Source organism: Strongylocentrotus purpuratus, unplaced genomic scaffold (genome assembly GCF_000002235.5).
Source record: "Strongylocentrotus purpuratus isolate Spur 01 unplaced genomic scaffold, Spur_5.0 spur5_scaffold_5, whole genome shotgun sequence".
Classification (NCBI taxonomy): Eukaryota; Metazoa; Echinodermata; class Echinoidea; order Camarodonta; family Strongylocentrotidae; genus Strongylocentrotus; species Strongylocentrotus purpuratus.
In genome coordinates this window covers 8,313,506-8,332,483 of record NW_022145611.1, presented here as the reverse complement: position 1 = coordinate 8,332,483, position 18,978 = coordinate 8,313,506, and the positions used below count along the sequence as shown (strand labels likewise).

The window sequence follows — 18,978 nt, the reverse complement described above, 5'->3', positions numbered from 1 at the left end:
TACACCTTTATAAAACTTGACAGACACACTAGACGTTGTGGCATGCGCCTGTAATCCAGCTAAAAGTGGAAGTTACAAACTGATTCAGCCGAGGACGCAGGTTCGAAGCTGAGTCACGTCTTTCGGATGGTGACGTTTAAAGGTCGGTCCCAGACGTAAATAATCATATCTGATTGATACACGTCTGTAAAAACCCAATAGGCACAGAAAACTTCAACGGAATTCTAATACTTTATTCTGACCGTTAGTGCTGGGCTTGACACTATAAAGGCGCCAAGGACACATGGGCACTCTAAATGTAAGTCTGAACCCCCGAAATAGGGCTCATGCATATATATATATAGACTCTAAAAATCTGAAATCTGGACCCCCTTCCTAAAAAGGTAATGCGGAGCCCTGGGGGATGCCTCAAAAAGACTAAGATCAACTTTAAGTTGGACTTAACTATTTCAGGCTGTTCATGCCACTGTTTGATCTCACCATTTACTGGCATTGGTCTCTCAAGGGATTTACAAATCATGGTCACAAATCTACAGAATTTACATTTTTGTTGATAATTCATTATTGAAGGAAAAATATTATCTAAAGATCATAATGGTGAGAGCAACCAGTGGCATGAATGGCCTGCCATATTTAAGTCCAACTTAAAGTTGATCTTAGTCTTTGAGAAACACCCCCCTGATTAAATACTGTATTAGCATTAAGGATGTTTTAATATTAAGGATAATTGTATGTTTATGTATGAATAATTATAAGTTACGAGTACCCGATGATTGAATTTTGTACACACTGATTTTGGTGTCAAGTATGCTTATCTAAATGTTGGCATAATCGACAATTGTCGGTATACCATTCTTCATTTTGAAATTTTTCAGGTACATCCATCAAAAGTACATTGCACAATTACTTTTGCTCGGAAATGCCCTAAATTGTAAAGAAGTTTTGATCATGGCAGTAGCACACACTACACATATGTATATATTTTCTTATACATGTATATTTCATAAAAGAACTATGATGTGCAAAACAAGAATGTACACTTGATCATTTACATAAATTTGTCTCTTGACGATTTGCAATAAATTCTATTTTTAGTGTAGCCATCATATTCTTCTATTACATAGTGAATTAGTGGTAGGTAAATGTGTATGCATACAAATTTTACACGTCTGCACTATGGTTTTATACATGATATTTAAATTAATCATATTGTTTTAATCTTATACATTATACTCATACATCAGAAATGTAGATAGATTTATGAATAATGAATTGAATGTAAAATGTTATTTTCCAGCTATAGATCTACACAATGTACATGTGGTTTCCAACATATTCTAACATTCTATTCATGGTACACACACCTACTGTATAATAAAACCAATCATTTCATTCATATTCCAACATCATGTATACAACGCACATTGCCATTCATATCTCCACAGTAGGCAAATCAATTAATACCGGCGTTCTGTACTCATACACACGGCAGGGGGACATCGTGATAATGGTCATGAAAAGATCACAGATCCCTCATAAGGCTCATATACGTGTACTATATGAATGGAGTGGGCGGCTTACTTCTTCCCAGGTTCCAATTTAGAATGCATACAAATTATGCACACGATCACAAACACATGGACGGCTCTGAGTGGTTCACCAGAGGCATCAACATGCTTCGAGATGGATCATTAATTAGATGGATTTGTAAAAAAAAAGCCTTCTCCCTGCCTGATCTACACATCACACATCATCCCATTCTAGATGTGTTTCATATTTCCAAACAACTTAAATTGTGTATGTGCCTTGACATCTCTGTCTTTCTCTCTCTCTCTTTCTCCCTCTCTCTAACTCTATTTTCTTTAGATACGTTGTTTACTAACATCTGATTTTCTAATCATGTACACTGTGATAGGCTTGAGTCAATAATGTTACTGTTTACCCAACAGCTGTTTGTCTACCATGCTCCATTTCATTCTATATTTCCTCCCCCCCCCCCGCCCTCTCTCTCTCTCTCTCCCAAAGTTCTTCCTCTCTACATTACTCTTATTTATCCCTCTTTCCTTCTCTCTTCTTTCCCTCTTTCTCCCTTTCCCCTTCTCTCTCTCTCTCTCTCTCTCATACTCAACAACTACACTCTCTCCATACATGAATATCAGGAGTATGATGAATACTATGAGCTGAGATTTCCTGTGATTGATGTAGTGAGCTTATTGTTCCCAGTGCAAATCTCCTCTTGATGATACCCCATCCTAGTGTAATCTGATACTGTCATATAAATTGATCATGCACGATGTATGCATATAATGGAGTTCTTTGCAAATTGACAATTGAGACATGTACATGTAATGGTGTGAGAAGTTCCGTCTACAAAATTAGCATTAATACTGGTGATTGCTTTATTGCATTTTGTGAAAATGCTTTGGTGTAATGCCAAATGATGCTGTGAGCTTGTTTGACCCCCCCCCCCTCTCTCTCTTTCTCTCTCTCTCTTATTACAATATTTGATAATTTGCATTTCAATATTCCATAGTTAATTGTACAATAACTGTAATTTCATTGGTAATTTTCATACAATTTCTGAAACAAACAAATTTGATTATAACATTTTTAAAACAAACTGCTAGTGGTTAAAAACTAGAAACAATTTGATATTCTATGACAAAATATACATCTTTGATGCATTTGAATAATACTTTATGAGCTTGCATAATTGAGCAAACAAGCCTATTTCCTGAGGTAACAAAATGTGTGTGCACTTTAAAACTGAATGCATGCCCAATGATCAATGTCCCACAGTTTAAAAAAAAAAATAAATAAAATCTACATTCTGAATATAATCTCCTCAGTTCACCTCTACATCCCGAAACATTCCCATCATAAAAAAATATTTAAAAAATCCAAAATCAGATCTACAAAACTAACAAAAAAACCCAAATTGTGGCTCACCACAAAATAAATAGCAAAATAAAACACTTCACAATTGTTGCCATTCATGACACATCATATGTAAATGCATGAGTGAGCGAAGGGGTGTTAACAAATACAGTTCACTCCACTGGCTACCTTGAGTAGAAGATCATTTACCCCCCCCCCCCCTCTCTCTCTCTCTCTCTCTCTTTCTCTCTTTCTCTCTGACCCTCCCCCTCACTGCACGTTGTTTACTTCAAGCAAACGATTAACTCTATTCATGCTCACTGACCCATTTCAATCATTTACTACGTATTGAAAACACACAGCAAGTCTAGGGCATTTAAACACAATTTTTTTTAATGTACATGTTTATCAGTCCAACTCTGTACACACATCTAAGGTTAAATCCACAGAAGCCACAACCAAAACATGGTCATTCTTCACAAACAGTCGTTTTAAATGATTTTAATACAGGCCTACTAGTTTTTCACATAAAAATCTACAGATGTTCCAACTAGGCTCTATGTGTTAAAGATATAAAAGCTGTCCAACATATACTCCGGAATGCAGATTGGCTATGCAGAAAATGTATTTTGCAACACAGCAATGACTGAATCATCAAATTCTACTATCTAAGAAGAACAACTGAAAATAAATATAGATACCGTTATTATTTTAAAATGCGGTTAAACCAAACATCAGGAATTTTTCCCAAGATTAAATCAAAGAAAACTATTGTTATGTCATTGGCTAGAATTCCACACAGATTAATATATTTGTTAATGTAGTGTATACAATGAAAGGTTCTGACATACCATTATTTGATATCCATGATCCCTCTTGTGACAACCAATCTCAGCTCCAGCACGAAAACACTGTAGGAAATTTAACAAAGGTATTGTAAATAAGATAAAAAGGATATTCACAAATTGAGGCTTTTGTGTGTTGTGTGTAATTGGTTGTTTACAGATGTATATCAATCATACAATATTTAAATATTTACGGCTGGGGACAGACCAAATTCAAACAAGAATTATTGCCATAATACATCTAGAACCATTTTAAGAACCAGTGTACTACTAATAAAAAGAGGTTACTTGCTTCGTACCAAGATAAATAATAAATTAAATTTATCAACCGTCTTTATCTGGAGTATTCCTTTAAGTAAATCCCTACTAAGAATATTTCTCTCCCATCCCTATCAAGAATGATGGTAATGGCAATTCCACTCCAGTTCGTGAATGGAAACTGATTTTGTTATCATACTAATTCTTCAATTTATAACTAAAATCTCTTTGGTACATCAACTTGTTGAATGCCTTAATACGAGTAACGATTCCCAACATGCATCCTAGTACATGTATGATGTGTAAACTCTAAAGTTATTCCTTAGGATACCTACAGTATATTTCCACCCATAGAAAAAGCTTGATAATTGTCAACTCTTTATTTGAATACAAGTCAGCTGGAAAATTGTTGTGTCGAGTCAATGATTCATTGCTCTTTTTGTGGAATGTTGTACTTCTGGAATGAAGACATATTTTCTGGAGGCTATCAAATTTCTCATCTGCATACTTATGAAGATGACTGTACTTATATAAAAAATAATTCATTTCTAAAGCTGTTAGGGGTGAGGCTATCATCTGGCCCCCTTTATACCAATATTTTCTCTTCTTCTGAACATGTAAATATCATGGTATTAAATGTATTCATTCGCAAATAAATCAAATAAATGTAAATGTATTTCATTAATCCATTAAAAATGTATGAATACAATCAATCAGTGAGCTAATAGCAGATGAAAGATAAGAACATAAGTTGAATAGGACTTTTGGAGTCAGCATAAATTTGAAGAAAAATAATTTATTGTAAAGGTGGAAGGTCAAGGGGAATAATGAAATTTAATAATTTCAAGGAAGAATGCCATTAAAAGTAAGCTTGATTCTACCAATCTGTACTTTAAATAGAACAAAGGAGACAAAGGGAATTACTGAATGCTTGAGAGCCCTAGCAATATGTGTAGCAGCAGTTAAACTACAAATACAATGCACTGGTACTGCTGCACAGCCATTGTCCCTTACTGTAGTATGCATGCCCCTTCATAGAACATCGAACAATGTACAGCACAACATGCATGGACAGTACATAGAGCTAACAGTAACAGGAAATGAATACCAAAACGGACCCCCGTTGGCTTCAGTACGCATACAACGATGATCTGTACTGTGTGCATGTGTTTGTGTGTAGTGTACGCACATGTATTGAAATAAGGCCCTGGGCGGATGGGGGAGAATCTCACACACACCAGTCCAAGCTAATACCGTTAATTCAAAACCATGTTACGTGTAATGGCGTTGTGACTCTTCAATATGTAGCCCTAATATAAGGTCGGAGTAACGTCCCAAAACTTTCCCAGGTATTAGTTTATTAAGAAAAAGTGATGATTAATGTAAATGAGTGTTTTATTAGGCTTTAATAACGTTGACCTTGAAACTGTAAGCAGCCGACTTGCTGTGCTATTTTTATACTCGCCTGTAAACAAAGATCGAAAGTCTCGCCATCGGAGCAGTCGCAACATTTCACGCTGAAGGACTTTAACTCCTCTTGGCAGTAGTTGCAGTACAATCTTGGGGGGCACTCTGAAAGTAAAATAATGTAAGATGTTAATAAAGTGGATAAATCGACATAAAAACATGTAAAAGCACGAATAAACAGTCGATAAAGTGGGCAACTCACCGGCCATTTTCTGGGGACGGACGGGGAATTCTCACACACCGGCGTAGCTGACGTCATCAGACATTCAACCCATAATGCACCATTGTATGTAGCAGACAAAAAAAAAAGTCAAAATGGCAGGACCTTCCGTGAAACTCAGCCTGGAATCTCTACAAGAGCATAAAGTACAAGAAATTTCGCTCGATGGATTGGAAACTTATACTAAGTATGACATTGTCAACTCAATACAATTATTCATTTTTGCTCTGATGTATGAATTTTACAGAATACCACTTGACCACATATGTATATGTTTAACAAATTAATCATATCGGTCCCATATATTGCCTTTTGAGTTTTATATTTTTGGTTATTAATAATGTAGACCTAAGGCTAGACCTCTAGGCCCTAGGCCTATGCATTTAAATTATTTAATTAGGAAGATGTTGTCTATGAGTTGCAATATTAAAGGAGACATGTTGTGGACATATTTTTATAGTTTTGTCAATGTCATGTTAATTGTTATTGTGTAGATCTAGATCTAGACCCTATTTCTTCTCAAAGATTTTGATATTATTAATTCTATTGATCTTTTAATAATCTTGTTTTTGCCCAATTTTGGCATCACTCAGATTATTTTGTTCTAAATGTTTTTGTTTTAAATCCAAAAAGAGCTCCAGTGATCAAAATATCAAGTAATGCTTTCTGATGAAATGTCATTATGCATCTTCTCTAGGCCCCTGTCTATGGCAGAAAACTTGGCGAAATTGGCCCACAAGATTGACTTTGCCTCCCAGTCCACCGACGCTGAATCTCCAGAGAAAGAAACCCCTGAAACAGAAGACAAGGAAGGCACAACTTCATTCCAACAGCCGCAATGGCCATGGGACTCTGTCAGAAACCAAGTCAGGTGAGTCCTCCATGATTATCAAGGTTTGGGTAAACGGCAACAATAATTGGATTCTAAAAGAAACTTAAGTGACTTAGATTAAAAGAAGTAAATGAGCTTTACATATTCAAGGAATTGTTTTTAATCTCCAAGGAAATTTTGCATAAATGCATTTGGAAGGAACTCATTGAATAGCAGCTATTTGTGCTTTTTTATTATAATCAAGAAAAAAACAAATCAAACCCACATATACACACACAAAGAATTAGAAAATGATATGATATTGACTTTATAACTACCCACATTGTTGAGACTGAAGCCAAATATTTGTATTTTTATATTTGTATTTTTTAATTTGTATTTTTTCACTGTCAAAAAAGCCATTGGAAGCAAAATTTCTATGTAATGTTCGCAAGCATGGACCAATATAATAATCTTGAATCTTGAAATAGAGTTTACACAAACTCTGAAGAAAAAAATCAATTTAATTAAAAAGCGTTGATCAATGTTCTTCCAATAAGGTTGAAAAGGGAAGAACATTTCCAAATTTAATCTTGTTGCATTGGTCATTTTTTATGTATTTGCACAAACTAGGAAAAATTGAAATTGATTTAGATAGTATCATTTTTTTTTTTTTTTAATTTATTTATTTATTTTTTTTTTTTTTTTTTTTTTTATTTATTTATTTATTTTTTTTTTTTTTTTTTTTTTTTTTTTTGGGGGGGGGGGGGGGGGTGATGATATTGAAAAGAGGATAACACTACCAATAAGCTCTCTGTATGATAATGTTCTGCCCATAAAACATACAGAGGCAGCAACTTGATATGAAAATGTTCTGCCCATAAGATATACAGAGGTAGCAACTTGATAGAAACTTTGACAATGTGATATCAGCCTCTTTTTAAAAAAATTTAAAACTGAAAATGTTATTTGATTTTTTTCCTGTTTTTAGGGCTGCTTTGACGGAGATGAGTGTCCTGTCAGACATTCTTCACATAGCCCGACCTGCCAACAAAGAGCAACCCTACATGGTCTTGGATCCTGTATCTGTAGAGGGGAATGCACCCAAGCAGTATGCCATGCAGATTGTGGAAAAGAAGAAGGTACCCCTTTTTCAAGTGCCTACAGTTTCTTACATTTTAAAGTTGTAGGACGGGGGGTGTTTCACAAAGATTTTAAGTTGAACTTATCTCTAAGTTGGAGATAAAAATTATGGAAAGCCGTTAGCATCCTTGAAAATATCGTGTAAAAGTTATTTTAAAAGGCATAAAATGTTGAATCAAATCATTCATATTTTCTATTCCCATGGGAAATTTCATGTGCTTGATGTGGAATTCATGAAAAGTCTAAAATGATTAAATTTTTGCTTTTGAATATATTTCATTATAAGGCTACAAATGGCTCTCCATAAGATTTAAGTTCAACTTAGAGTTAAGTTCCATTTAGAATCTTTGTGAAACACCCCCCTGGTCACATATATGTATCACAGATAGTAATAACTATAACTATAAGATTTCTTGGATCTGAGAAAAATCAATGCTAAAACTCTTTAGCAGAAGAAGCGAGCACCACCACTATCCATTATATTTCCACATAGATCAATTTTATAGTTGCAGTTGCTGTTTTTATTATGAGTGATAATGTTACTGGCCATTGTTCATGCTGTCTCTTCAGGACTGACTTGACAGAATCGGGTGGAATATAAACATACAAACAATCGATATCAACATTTTTTATTTTAATGTGAAAAGTAAACTTATTGAAAATAAAGAGAGCCTAATTTGTGACATGTTGAAGTTTAATATCTTGTTATCTTTCTTTTGGATAGAAGTGGTTTAAGCACTTGACTTGAAATTCAAAGGAAGGGTCTGATCCCCGACACGGCACTAATGACCTTTGGCAAGGCATTAATCTTCATTTGCCACACTGACCCAGGTGAGGTAAATGAGTACCCGGCACAAATTAATTCCTTGAAATGCTGGAGCGCTGTAATGGCAGCTAGGCTAAAGCTGGGGTAATAATAAATGCACCTCGGAATAGAATTTCTAGATAGACGGCGCTATAGAAATGCCTATTATTATTATTATTATTTTAGAGTTTGGAAACTGCGGCTAGCATCTTGACGAGTGGAGCCAACCGCATGCTGCAGTCCAAGCGCTTTGGGGTGAGTGCGGAGAAGAAGAATGCCAAGGATGATTTCTTTGGTGAGCTTCATCGTCTCAGGATGCACTGGAGGCTGAAGAAGATTGGAAACAACATCCTAGGAGATCTCAGCTTCAAGACAGGTCAGCATCTCTTAAAGCGAGACTGCACTATTTGTAGCTACTTGCGCTCTCTATATAGCAAACAATGCCTAAGCAGTACCCGTTGGTCCCCCATGATCCTCTTTTCTTATGTTAGGTGAAAGCTGATTTGATGAGATAACCACCTGTCAGTGGCCACGCAGGCAGGTCTAATCCCTCCTGGCCAAACTAATGCAGACAGGCTTTAAAATCATAACGCAGGAAGCCTTTCAAGGGGGAGAAGTCTACTCTGATAATAAAGTTGGTTTAAATAGAAGCAGTAAAATAAGAGAAACATGTCAGTGAAAGTTTGAGCAGAATGGGATGAAATAAAATGTAAATGATAATGATGTGAGCCAAGCAAAATGTTGTCATAAGATGAGCTCTGAATATGACTTCACCCACTTTACTTACCAAAGCTAAATGATAAGTACCAATTTTGACTTAGTCAAAGAAATTAAATGAATGTCGGCGATGTTGTCTTGAGAAGTAAAGTGTTTAATCCATAGAACTGCCGTTAATGACAATGCAACAATCTGTATTCTTGATTCTTTTTAGCTGGATCCCGTTTCTGGCATAGCGGTACCTTTGAAGTGGCCAAATCCACCGACCAGGAGATTGAGGAAGCAGAAGAGAAAGGCATCCCTCCATGTGCTCTCAGGGTCACCATACCATCTGATCTGCAGGGGACCAGCTACATACAGGTGCTCATACAAGAAGGTATGGTTTTTTTAAAGTCTTTTATCGGCCATATATCTATCATGTTTTAGTGTCATAATATGGTGGGTTGTTTACTTAGTTTCCGCTCAAAATTTTGAGTGTTCAAATCCCTGCCTGGTACTGGTGTCCTTTGGTAAGACATATCTAAATTTGTCACTCCCCATACAGGTGTGAATTGGTACTTGGTATGCTTGGTTAATGCATATTGAGCTGATTGGCTATAAATTGGATAGTGATGCCACTGCAAAGTACTTGAAAAATTGCTTTATCAGTCATTAAAAATGTTGTTATTATAACTGATTGATAGGGACAAAAAGACCTTTAATGGCTATCTTTGATATTTGAAATTACATGTAAGAAGTACTTGTTATTTGTATTTGGATATTTGCTATTGTAGGTCATATCTGGTCTTGCAACCTGAGAGCACTTTCCGAATCATTGGACTGTGTATAAAGTAAATGTTATACTGAAAATATGTATGGAAGCTGTTGCATTCTGATTGATAATGTAATGACAGAGACTATGAAGAAAAAGATATGCCTGAATGGCAAGTGATTTGCTTAGAAAGCTAAAACAAAAACTCTGGAAAATAAACCAATACCTTGAGAGAAATAATTCTCACACTGGACAGAATAATTACAAAGTAAGGGTGTGGTGTGTGTATAGTAGTCTTCACTTTGATTAGTGGTGCAATACATTGAAAGATGTTGATACTGTATTCGTTAAAACAGGTCAAGCTGATATTGCCAGTGCCCTTCTGCAGAACCCCAGTAGGAGCCATGTCTCTGCAGATGCACACTGGCAGGAGAGGTTAGAGGCCGCCCAGAACGTTCTCTTCTGCAAGGAGCTCTTTGCACAGGTAGGAACATTGGCTTATCAAAGAATATTATTATGATTGTTGTTGTTATTTTTATTAGTATTATTGTTAATACTATTTTGTTTAAAAAAAAAAAGATTTCTATAGCTTGTTCTCTTCTTTATTATTAAGTATTTTGCACCACCTGTGCCTGGGAGGGTGAGAAAGAAACAAATCACAGTGACCCTTGGGTCTCTTCTTCCATCATAACTGATTGGGGGTGTGCAGTTGGACCACTGCACTAATGTTTCCTCCCTACTCTTATACAAATAGTCTAGTGGGTTCTTAAAAGTGGTGACTCTCCTCTACATGGGGCTTCCATTTTACATCCTATCCATAGGATATTGGTTGTTTTGAGGAAAGCTTTAGAAAGGAACAGATTCTTTATAAAGTACTAGCTTGAGTTTGAGCTGAAGAATCAGAGGGTAAAATTTTTTTTTTAAAGAGATGAAAAATAAATAATTTTCTGAAGATTTTCTTTTTGATTCTGCAATATTTTGGTAATGTTTTGTGAAGTTATGAATGACAATTTTGTTTAACTCTGTTTATTGAATATAGCACATTTTCACTATCACTTAATTAAACTATAGCTTATTCTTATTTAATGAAAAAAACATATTATGAGAAGAGTAAAAGCACAGTTGAAGAAATTGCTTGCATTTGAGATTTTTGCATTCACAATACTCAAAATCCTCTTTTTAACTATAATAATAATAATAATAAAAACATCACTTATAAAGCGCTTACCACCGAAGTCTATTTCTCTTTTTTCTTTTTTCTTGACAGATTGCTCGTGAAGCAGTGCAACTGAAAGCACCGGTCCCTCATCTAGTGGTTGGCAATCAGATCATCTCTCACATCTTCCATGGTGTCCAGCTCTGTATTACACTCTGCCATGACACCAACATGGACAGAAAGGTAAGGATAGTTAACACCTGGGTAGCTTTGAAATGCAGGGCTGCTGGAGCTAAAGCTCTGGTAATAATTTCCAAAGCTCTTTGGAAGCGCAAAGAGACATTATTATGTGATGTGTGCTTATTGATTATTATAACACTATAAGACCAAAGAATACCAGAATTGTTAGTCTGGATATTGCATTAATTCTATGATTCCAGTGTATGATACTATTATAAACACACTTTGCCGCAGAAAGCAATGTACATTGATATAGTTTTTGTATGTTTATGTAAGATTACTGCCTTGAGTCATGAATATGAAACCAAAGATATAGCATTACCCATTCATATTTATTACCATGTGAAGTGAAGTCTTTTTCCCATTGATATTTGGAAAAGTGGACAGGTTAAAAAACTTAAATTTGCATTTCTAGATTGGATAAAGCCCCTTCCAACCCAAGAAAAAAAAAATATTGCCATTAATTAACCGCTCACTCACTTTGCTCAATAACCATCTTCTTTTTGCAGAGGATCATTCCTCCTAAAGTGAGTAGATAATGTATATGATTTTGGCCGCTTACTCACTGCATGGACATCTCCCTTACATATTACATATATCATTTGTATATATTAGTACTGTAGCCTGTGGTTTTGTTTTACCATAGTTGTAGTAGTGAGTATTATGTAAGATCACCATGAAAGTGATGCACACGTAGACCTCCAATACACAAACACCCCCAAATGTTTGTAAAAAAAAAACATTGGCCAGGAGAGCAGAGCTAGATTACCCTTTTCTTTGCTACGAATTCCCTTAAAAATCTAGCAAGTGGAGCCCTGTCATGTATGCGACTTTGTGTTCTGTCACGTTTGTGTTTTTTTACATTTCCCCTTATAATCAGTCAAGGTGTAGTAGATTTGTATTAGTATCAATTTGCAGGATTATTTTATGTTTTGTCTTTGTTCTTTTGTTCTTTTTTAATATCCATTCATTTAATATTTTCACTTCAATTTGCCAAGTTCATATGGAAAATATTCAGAACTTTTACAGATTTTGTTTTGCTCTCTTTATATCTTTGGCATAGATGCAAGAGTTCCATGATACTATTTTGTTGGTTATGGTGTAATATTGTAGTCTATTTTGCATGTTATATTCAACGTGGCAGTGATTTATATATCATATATGATATTGTTTCATATACATTCTTCTCCGAGTCTCTGTGGGCTATTATTGTTCTTTCTATTTCTGTTTTTGTAGCAACAGTATGTTAGTCATATCCTTCTTTTAGAACACAGAATCCTTTTTTTCTCCATTCTACAAAACCAATTAATGTTATAGAGAATATTGGACACTCACAAAGATGCTGCCTGTCCTCAACAGACATCATACTTTAATTTTCACCATCATAGATATTCAACAGAATTTTTTTTAAAGACTAGGGGTCAAAAGATAGATAGTAGTGGGTAAAATCATTCATCTAGAAATACACCATTCTAAGAATAAAGTATGTCACATGTAAAAATGCTCAATTGTTTGATGGTTAAGTTTTAAAAAAACTAACAAATTGCCATCTTTATTCAACCAGCGATAATTTCATACACAATACATGACTTTGAATTAATTGCAAATTTTTAGAATCATATGTTTTAATACACCTGATCCTGTCTTGGGAGGAGGTTCAATTGATGTACATGTATGTCAATTGTAAGTCCTCAAATCAATCACCAACTTATATTCTCTTATCTCTTAAATAAAAATTTACGATTCATATTACCATCAAATTAAGTAACGGTAACCACAATTTCAAATCAGTTACAACTCTATATGACTGCAAAGTGCGTGCGTTCACTTTGCTGACTGTAACTTTTTCTTTTCTTTTTCGTGGGGCCATGTACGTATAGATCGAGGGTGCTGTAAAGCCAAACCACAGTCACGCCATGGAGCATTCCCTGCATCAGTTGCTAAGAGAACTTCACCGTGGCAACCTGAATGGCTCCACCCCCAGGCCTATCACAGCCGTTCACACGGCGGCGGCCAAACGTAGGAGAATGATGTCACTCCAGGCTGCGGGTCACAAGGAGATCGCTCAGATACAACAGACGTAAGTTCTTGCGTAGAGGTGTCACAGTCGAGTGGTTTAACTTTCAGCGTTTGATTTGAAATGCAAAGGTCGTGCCTTCGATCCCGAACATGGCACTAATGTCCTTTGGCAAGGCATTAATCTACATTTTCTACTCCATACCCAAGAGTGTTGGCTCAGTCAGTAGAGCGTCCGCCTCACAACCGGGAGGTCGTGGGTTCGAACCCCGGCCGCGTCATACCAAAAGACGTTAAAAGATGGGAGTTGTTGCTACCTTGTTTGGCGTTCAACAATAAGGGGATAGATCAACGTCGATCTGGCGCTGCTCAGTGGCTGCCGGGCTCACGATCAATTGGGCAAAAAGAATTTCTGTTTCGGTTTAATAAAATTTGGAGTGGACTATTAGATTATTATTATTATTTATTAAGAGAAAAATTTGTAGTTGATCAGAAAGTGCAGTAAATATGTGAACTAAAAATACAATTATTTCCCTCTCAATGAAATGTTGTAATTTAACCCATTATTAGCCTAGTAGGGCAATTTACCCTCCAAACTATAAAATGATCATCATGAATAGAAAAAGAAAGTGTGAGATTGTTGTGTAATAACATTTTCGACATGGTGGTTTGACTTTGAAATAGTCCCTGTGAAGAAGAAAAAATGTATACATGGAATATATATCTATTATTTATTTGTATCATCTGCTTTTTTTCAGAGAATGTTTGCTTGAGAAGATCATGAAGCAAGCAAAGCACATAGTTCTCAGACACAGGTGAGAATTTTATAGTGTTTTGAAAAATTTATTAACCAACACGACATATTATAATCGATTTTTTTTTTTTTTGTTCTAGGACATGCCAATCCTAATGTGTGATAAGATACTTGCATCTTACTTCCGTACCATGGTTACCAATACTTTTTGCGTTCAGAAGTATTTTAAAGATTCTACCACTGAATGTCTTTTTTTCAGGTTTTGTCGTATGTTGAATGTCACCGTCTTCCCCTCAAATCTTTGAAATATGTTGTGAAATATCAGCATTATAATGAGGGCTCTACATAAGTTTTTACATATGGGGTCCAGATTTAAACTGTTAGGGTCTGTTTGCATGGGGTCGCTTTTTATGTTTTGAGGTCATATCTTTCAGATTTTATGGGCAGTGTGCACCGGCTGCTTTGTCGGTGTCAAGCGGTCATTAGCCATGCTTTTCTCTTTACTTTACCAATATTCCATTCTTTCGTGCAGGGTTGGCAAGTTACTAGACGACATGTCTGCAGAGAATGAAGATCCCAGCATACAGACCCATTGGGGTGCAATGACTCAACCCTTACAGTCAACGGTCAAGGTGCATATGACCTCTAGCGGTTACATCTACGAACAGCTGGTCAGGTAAATAACATTAATTGTTGCCTATTTCAGAATAAGGACTGGAATTTAGGAACTTTTTTATGTAATAAATGTCAGGCAAAATTTAAATTCTTTTATTATCAGACCAGCATATCTATTAATAACTTGTCAGGTAAATCACATTGTTGGTAGATTCAGATGAAGAATTGTGAATTCAACAATATTTGTTTACATGTACATTGTGTTGTAGATTGGTTGAAGTTTTTTAGACCCCTCCCCAGGACAATAACATGTATGTGCCCCCCCCCCCCAAAAAAAAACAACAACATCAAACTCTGTCTATGGGCCTGCTCTTTATGAGACTTGTAAATGGCTAAATGCATATTTAAATAAAAATTAAACAAGGCAACAACAACAAAAAACAAAAAAAGAAAGATTCATTATCAAACCAGCGAATATATATATATCTATGAACAACTTATCCAGTAAATGATATTGTTGCCAATTGCAGAATGTGTAACAGTTTTGTAATTTTTGTTGCTTTCATGGGAACAGTGAATTAAATACTTTCAGTATTGACTGTAAAACCCAAAACCATTGCAACATGAAAACATATCCAAATTTGCAAATATTTCATATTGTGATTCTAATTTTAATATTTTGTGTCACGAAACTAGGCGAACCTCAAACACTTGCAATTTTTTTAAAGACATATGAGACGGACCATTATTTTCTTAACCGCTATAAAAGTATTTATTACACATTATACATTATTCAGTTTTGTAAAAAGCTTGCATGTATCTACATGTATGTTCTGATTTCCTTTTTTCTACCAATAATAAATAGCATCTGCAATCTTTGATTGTTTGTAGGTCTTCCTTACACCTGTGTGTGGAGACGGAAACCATCCAGGCAGTGATGAAAGACGGGCGGGTCGTCAAGCTTACACATCATCTTCAAGAACTACGCGATCTCATCACCTGTATGGTAAGGAGAAATGCTGGAAAAACATTTCTGTAGTTGTATGATTGTGATTGAAAACATGTTTTCACAGATTGTCACAGTGAATGGTCAGTGGGTTCAAATTCCGACGCGCACTATTGTTCTTTGGCAAGACATTAAGCTATAGTTGCCGCTCTCCACCCAGATGTTAACTGGGTACCAATAGGAAGGAATTCCTTGAATACACTGTAATCGGTAGCCTAGCAAGAACGAGGGTTGTAGTGTCTTGTGCACCTTGCTTGGTGGATACGAGCTTTAAAAAAAAAACAATCCTAAAATTGTATTCAATAAAAATCGTATGAACTAAACGCACAAATTAATTCAGTAGAAACTTTAAACAGTCAAATATTGACCAAAAACAATCATTCTCACCACTCCAAAAACAATTTTTAGAAGTGAACATGTGGATTCAGTGATTGTGATTTCCAACAATTTTTATTTTCATTTACTAGTCTAAGCATCCATAAAATTCAGAATTTACACCTAGTGTAAATTCTTACCATAGCTGTGTTAACCCATTGCCTACAGGATCCAGTGAAATCCCCTCACTATATATTTCCTAAAATTAGCTTTACCGGTAATTTACTTTTTTTTGTTCTTTGGTTCCAGGTCTCACAGCACCAAGTCTTGATCTTAGCCCAGCTGTGTAAACACATGAGCATGCACGTGCTACAGAACAACCTTCACGTAGGGACAGGACCAGCTGCCAAGCTGGGCAGTACCTCGGCCATCATGTTCACAACACCAAATGGACAGAAGTAAGTATCAAGCCTCATTCAGTTTGTTATGATGACATATTAAAAGTATAATACGCTTCACATATCTCAGTTATAACAGAGCACTGGGAGAATATCTTTGTTGCATGCAGTTGCGATTCATTAACACATGTGGCAATTTAGTGGTTTTATTCAAGTTTGAAATTTGTGGGAAAAAACTAACATTAGCATAGAAGGGATTAAAAGTTTCTCTTTGCAACATGGGAATTAAAAAAGGAAATGCCTTATTACAGATACCCCCCCCCCCCCTTCTCTCATTCTCTACTATTTGATGCAAAATATATACCCGGTACTCAATACTTTGATTAATTAAATTTCGATATCAACATTTTATTTCTCCTTTTCTGTTCGTAATAATACTTTTGACCAGGACCAAGGCTCTTGGGCTGGGTCAGGGTTCAGGAAACTAGTATGATACACCAAGAACAGTGGTTTCATCATAATTATGACCTGTGTCTACAACTATGAGTTTCCATCCTGATCTTTTTCTCTTAAATCGGGACTGCACTACTTGTAGCTACTTGCGCCCTCTATATAGCCAACAATGCCCAAGTGATACCCGTTGATCCCCCATGGTCCCCTTTTTCTTCTGTTAATTGAGACCTGATTTGATGAGATAACCACCTGCCAGTGACCACGAATGGAGGTCTAATCCCTCTTCGCCAAACTAGTGCAGATAGGATTTAAGTGTTGTGTTTTCGTTTTCTCTTTATATATTGGGACAGTAGGTTCACAAGCTAATTTTGGACCCTTATTTCCAACCTACAGGACTGTAGCTGTTCGCTCAGACCCTCTAGAGGGCATCACCGTGATGGTCCAGGGGTGCAAGGCTTCCCCCCTCCTACCCCAGCCAGAGATCCTCAGTGACGTCGTCACCGATGAAAAGTGGGAGAACCTACCTAAGGGCTTCAGGGAGGTGGACATGGCTCGGATGCCTGGGCGCAACTTCATCCACAAGATGGAAATGCTTCTTGCAACGCTTGCCAAATGAGATCATGGAGCAAAGACTGTGGACTGTAGAATGTAAGATGTCACAGAGAGTAACTTCCTATTGAGAAGAAATGTATCTTTCAGTTATGACAGAGGAGCACTTCAAGATGGCACAAATTTATTTGCAAGATGGAAATGCTTCTTGCAAAGCCTGCCAAATGAGACCATGGAGCGAAGACTGAGGACTGTAGAATGTAAGATGTCACAGAGAGTAATGTCCTATTGGAAAGAAATGTATCTTTCAGTTGTGACAGAGAAGCACTTACTTGAAGATTGTAATAGCGAACCCCGTTTCAGGTACAACTTCATTTGCAAGATGGAGATGCTTCTTGCAACACTCTCCAAATGAGATTGTAGAAAGCAGAGACACTGTTCTAAATGATTAACATTCAACAAAGAGGAACTTTTCTCTGTGAAGAGGTTTACCTTTTCTATGTCACAGAGATTTCAAAAAAGTTAACCTGTATGGACACAACTACAAGATTCTTCTTGCAATACTTGCAAAATGAGATCGTTGAGCAGACTGAAGACCTTGGACTCAGTTACCGCTATATGAGATGTCAAGGAAAGGAACTTCCATGAAGAAAGCACCACTTGTAGTGCATTCTTAAATATTCACAGATATTGATAAAAACTGTATGGCATAAATGTTTCTAAAGTAATTGATCATTTATTTGCATAAAATTATGATTTTCTCTTCACAAAACACTTTGTGTCAAAAGGAACAATATTTGTTAAATCAATTAAAAAAGGAACTAGTGGCTGTTTTATTTATACATTCTTAACACCAAGTTACTTATGGGATAGGTCAAAGGTGACTTATAAAGACAGCTCCTAAGCCTCCCATACATGCATGTGATAAAATTCTATGCACCCCTGAATTTCATCCGAAAAATCAGTCAACATTTTTTTGTTCTCGCTTTTAAGGAATAGTTGCATATGTAAATAAACTGTAAAATAAATTGGAAACATAAATTCTCATGTTACCATTGATTTTATATTGATCATGTTTATAAAAGTAAATGCAAATTCCATATTAAATTGCTACAAACAAAAAGTACTTTCCCGTGTGCATTTTATTCTTCAGTTTATCATATATTCTATGGCTTTCGTTCCTCACATTGTATTTGTTTCAAATATGATTGTTTTGATTTGTTTCTGTATTTTTTACCATAAGCATTTCAATGTCAATGTCACACATGTACAATGTATTTCTTTTGTTTCCTGTCAGTCAACAAGTTAAAGAGAAGGTTAAGTTTTGGGAGAGTTGAAAAAGTAATTTGTGAGCTTTATCATTCTTTTTATCTCATTCTCACATACAATTCATCATTTTTTCACCTTCCTCGACCCTTCTTACAATATAAACAATAACAATATTACACCATCACCATACCACATACATGTATACATGATTTTCTCTTTCTCTGTCATTTATTGCTTCTCTACCACTTTTTATCAATTTAATTAAATATGAAGTAAAAGGGAGATTACTGCTGACGTAGCAACAGCAATGTAA

At 35.8% G+C, this 18,978-nt stretch overlaps 2 protein-coding genes across 3 annotated transcripts in view; one reads left to right on the top strand and one right to left on the bottom strand.

Annotated features, from left to right (window-relative positions):
- LOC105437259 (transcriptional adapter 2-beta) overlaps positions 1-5,719 on the bottom strand; it is a 43,709-nt gene extending 37,990 nt beyond the window's left edge. The window contains exons 1-3 of the mRNA XM_030999783.1: positions 5,650-5,719; positions 5,446-5,552; positions 3,729-3,788 (exon numbers count right to left, since the gene is read on the bottom strand). Of these exons, the coding sequence (XP_030855643.1) occupies positions 3,729-3,788; positions 5,446-5,552; positions 5,650-5,656 (174 nt within the window). The 5' untranslated portion in view covers positions 5,657-5,719. The remainder of the gene's footprint in view (positions 1-3,728; positions 3,789-5,445; positions 5,553-5,649) is intronic.
- Positions 5,719-18,522, top strand: LOC578577 (mediator of RNA polymerase II transcription subunit 17). 2 transcript variants are annotated; one of them, XM_030999781.1, is made up of 14 exons: positions 5,719-5,854; positions 6,365-6,538; positions 7,470-7,620; positions 8,613-8,802; positions 9,358-9,519; positions 10,251-10,378; positions 11,162-11,293; positions 11,800-11,817; positions 13,171-13,370; positions 14,065-14,121; positions 14,593-14,736; positions 15,567-15,681; positions 16,306-16,454; positions 17,241-18,522. In XM_030999781.1, exons 1-14 carry the CDS (start codon positions 5,763-5,765, stop codon positions 17,461-17,463), a joined length of 1,935 nt encoding a protein of 644 aa, XP_030855641.1. In that variant the 5' UTR covers positions 5,719-5,762; the 3' UTR covers positions 17,464-18,522. The 2 variants fall into 2 exon arrangements, with proteins under 2 accessions (XP_030855641.1, XP_030855642.1); XM_030999782.1 differs by lacking the exon at positions 11,800-11,817.
- Positions 18,523-18,978: the final 456 nt, after the last annotated feature.

What these genes read in the sequence shown, in the direction of transcription:
- LOC578577 (XM_030999781.1), top strand. Translation starts at nt 5,763, where the DNA reads ATGGCAGGACCTTCCGTGAAACTCAGCCTGGAATCTCTACAAGAGCAT. An exon ending in ATCGCTCAGATACAACAGAC is followed by an intron (nt 13,371 to 14,064) that starts GTAAGTTCTTGC and finishes GCTTTTTTTCAG; the next exon opens with AGAATGTTTGCTTGAGAAGA. An exon ending in ACAACACCAAATGGACAGAA is followed by an intron (nt 16,455 to 17,240) that starts GTAAGTATCAAG and finishes TCCAACCTACAG; the next exon opens with GACTGTAGCTGTTCGCTCAG.